At 44.1% G+C, this 2,500-nt stretch overlaps 1 protein-coding gene across 6 annotated transcripts in view; it reads right to left on the bottom strand.

The window, feature by feature from the left end:
- LOC126571353 (dedicator of cytokinesis protein 1) overlaps nt 1–2,500 on the bottom strand; it is a 33,707-nt gene that overhangs the window by 5,593 nt on the left and 25,614 nt on the right. For 5 of the 6 annotated variants that reach the window (XM_050229785.1, XM_050229786.1, XM_050229788.1 and 2 more), the window contains exons 4-5: nt 1,589–1,702; nt 1–975 (exon numbers count right to left, since the gene is read on the bottom strand). The exon at nt 1–975 is cut by the window's left edge and continues 909 nt beyond it. In XM_050229785.1, coding sequence (XP_050085742.1) covers nt 1–975; nt 1,589–1,702 — 1,089 coding nt within the window. The remainder of the gene's footprint in view (nt 976–1,588; nt 1,703–2,500) is intronic. The other variant, XM_050229787.1, reaches the window with a different exon arrangement.

The raw sequence follows: 2,500 nt of genomic DNA, 5'->3' as shown, positions 1-2,500 counted from the left end.
GTACTCGAGCAGCTTCTCCATCAACCTAGTCAGTATCTGTACACACTGCACACCGTACGTTTGAAGCGTGCTATGACTGCTGCACGATTCGTGCATGATCTCGTAGAACAGATCCTTATACTCAGCGTCACCGTAGCCTCCCTCGATGTAGTGATCCAGCTTTTCGATGATCTCCTTCTCAAAGTCATTAAAGTTTCCCTTGATGTGGGCTGTGTTACGCCTCGTGTCACCATAGCTCTCGGTAGCGAAGCGTGAGCTATAGTACTCACACTGCATCATGTCGAAGAAGATCGGAATGGTGGCCCGTCGCAGATCCTCCTCGGGGATCAGGCTCATCTCTAGGATCGGTCCCACAAGACGCGGTACGAACATGATTTTGTGCTCGCCCAGATTGAACCACATCTTCCGTATCTCGAACACCGTCTCCCGACGGATGTCCCGATAGTTACTGCGGATTACCGATTGTTTCGTTTTACTGAACATATTAAGTTGCAACGAAGGCTGCGTCAGGAACGTGATCGAGCACTGGAAGTAGTTCGACCAGACCTGCTTCTCGAACGGACTGAAAAACTGGTCCATTATGATGCCGGCGAAATGCCGCAAGCTCTCCAGTATCACCGTGTTCTGGTGCATAATCATGTCGAGCCAGTCGGCCGGAAAGACTGGCTTCGAGACAAGCTCCTGGAATACGAGCAGTATCTCGGTGAGAAAATCTAGCAGATCGTAGCTGGTGAGGAAACTCTTCACGTAGCACTGATAGTGCGACGCATTCATGCTGCGGAAGATCCCAAGCATAACAGCAACCAGGTTGCCAACCAGCGGATTGCTTCGATCCATCGCGATCGAGCTTTGAATGACGGTGCGCAACAGTATCAGCATGATGTTTCGTATATCCCCGTCCACTGGACCGATATCTGCATCCCTTTGGAACAGCAGCTCCAACATATTGTTCATGATGTTCACACATTCCGCCACCTTCGCAAGGATAGGACATCGCAAAAGCATAAGATAAACTTTGATTAGTATTTTTGAATAAGACATGCTGAAAAAATGCGAAAATTATTTGAAAATTAGCCTCTCGAGTTACGTGATAGATTCAAATAATCATTCATTCGAAATAAATGACTGGTCCGTTCTTATATAATAAATAAAAACCATTCATTCAATCACAAACAGCAAACTTCACACCTTTTTCTGTCCCTCGCACAAATAGCCATGAGAGTAAATTGCAAACGAAGGCTCACTCGAAAATCGATTAATTCATCATGAATAATGTAGAGATTTTGAAAAGATAAAATAGAAAAACTAGCACACATAAACACAAAAAAGAGTGTGGTAAGAAGAAGGAACAACACACAGTAGTTGAAACACTAAATCACTGCAAAAGTGTGCTGAAGCGTAATGCTATTGCCGATGCGGCTTGCGCCTGCTGCTATTGCAAAAGCACAACAAACGTTCGACTAGCCTTCTATTAAGTGTCCTTTCTAGCTGCGTGTGTGCACGTCGCTACTGCTAGTATTACCAGAGGCGAGAGAGCTGTGGAACGAGAGTGGTTAATCATAAAAGCTGAAAAAGGAAGGTCATATACCTTGGTCTTAGCGGTGGTTTCACGCGTGTGAAGCTGGGATTTGCTTTCCCCAAGCACCTTGGCTGCTTTGATAAGGTTTTTCTCCTGCTGCCGTATGTCGCACATAAAGTCACCCTGCTCGATGTTGTTAAGTGTGTATGTCCCACCATCATCATCATCATCAAACCCCACCAACCAACCATAATCATCACCATCATGTAATTTGCAACATCATTTCACGAAGCACACCATCGTTAGCACGCCATCATCGTGAATTTCCGTCGTTGAAGTGCACAGACAAATAGGGTCCGTATGTGGGTGTGGTGTACGAGTGTACGAGTGTGTGTTTTTGTGGGGCGATTGTTTTAATCGAGGTAACCAACGATTGTAACCGATCGGAGATGGCATTGGATGGATGTGAAAATGTTTCATTTTTGGCGCGTAAGTTCAACATTTAGTGGAAGACGAACAACAATATATAAAATAGTAAAACAAAAAGAAATAAAAGTAAATTTGAAGGAAAAAAAATACAAAAGTGCAACAATATGTGCGCGATACGATACGAATTGGATCGTAACAACACATACGTTCAAGGAGGTTTGTGTAAGTGGCGACCAAACGGTAACCAACGTTTTCCAACAATCGATCACATTTTGTGAGGTATATTCCAACCACCGGATGATTTGTTGATGGGTGAAGAAGTTGGTTTGTTTCGATGTTTATTGGTTTAGCGTATTAAACGGGAAAACCGGTGGAGTAGGAAAAGGAGAATCGGATGATTCGATTGAAAGAGGTAGGTGGTGATAGTAGTGTTTGGATTTCGCGGGTTGGAAATACGGAGATGGAAGTTATGGGGTAAAAAAGAAAAAGAAAATACAATCGTTAAATTCCGGCAAGATCGTTACGGCTGCACATGTAGAACTATGGCCACGA

Source organism: Anopheles aquasalis, chromosome 2 (genome assembly GCF_943734665.1).
Source record: "Anopheles aquasalis chromosome 2, idAnoAquaMG_Q_19, whole genome shotgun sequence".
Classification (NCBI taxonomy): domain Eukaryota; kingdom Metazoa; phylum Arthropoda; class Insecta; order Diptera; family Culicidae; genus Anopheles; species Anopheles aquasalis.
Note: the sequence above shows the minus strand (reverse complement) of the source record. Positions and strands in the feature narration are given on the sequence as shown.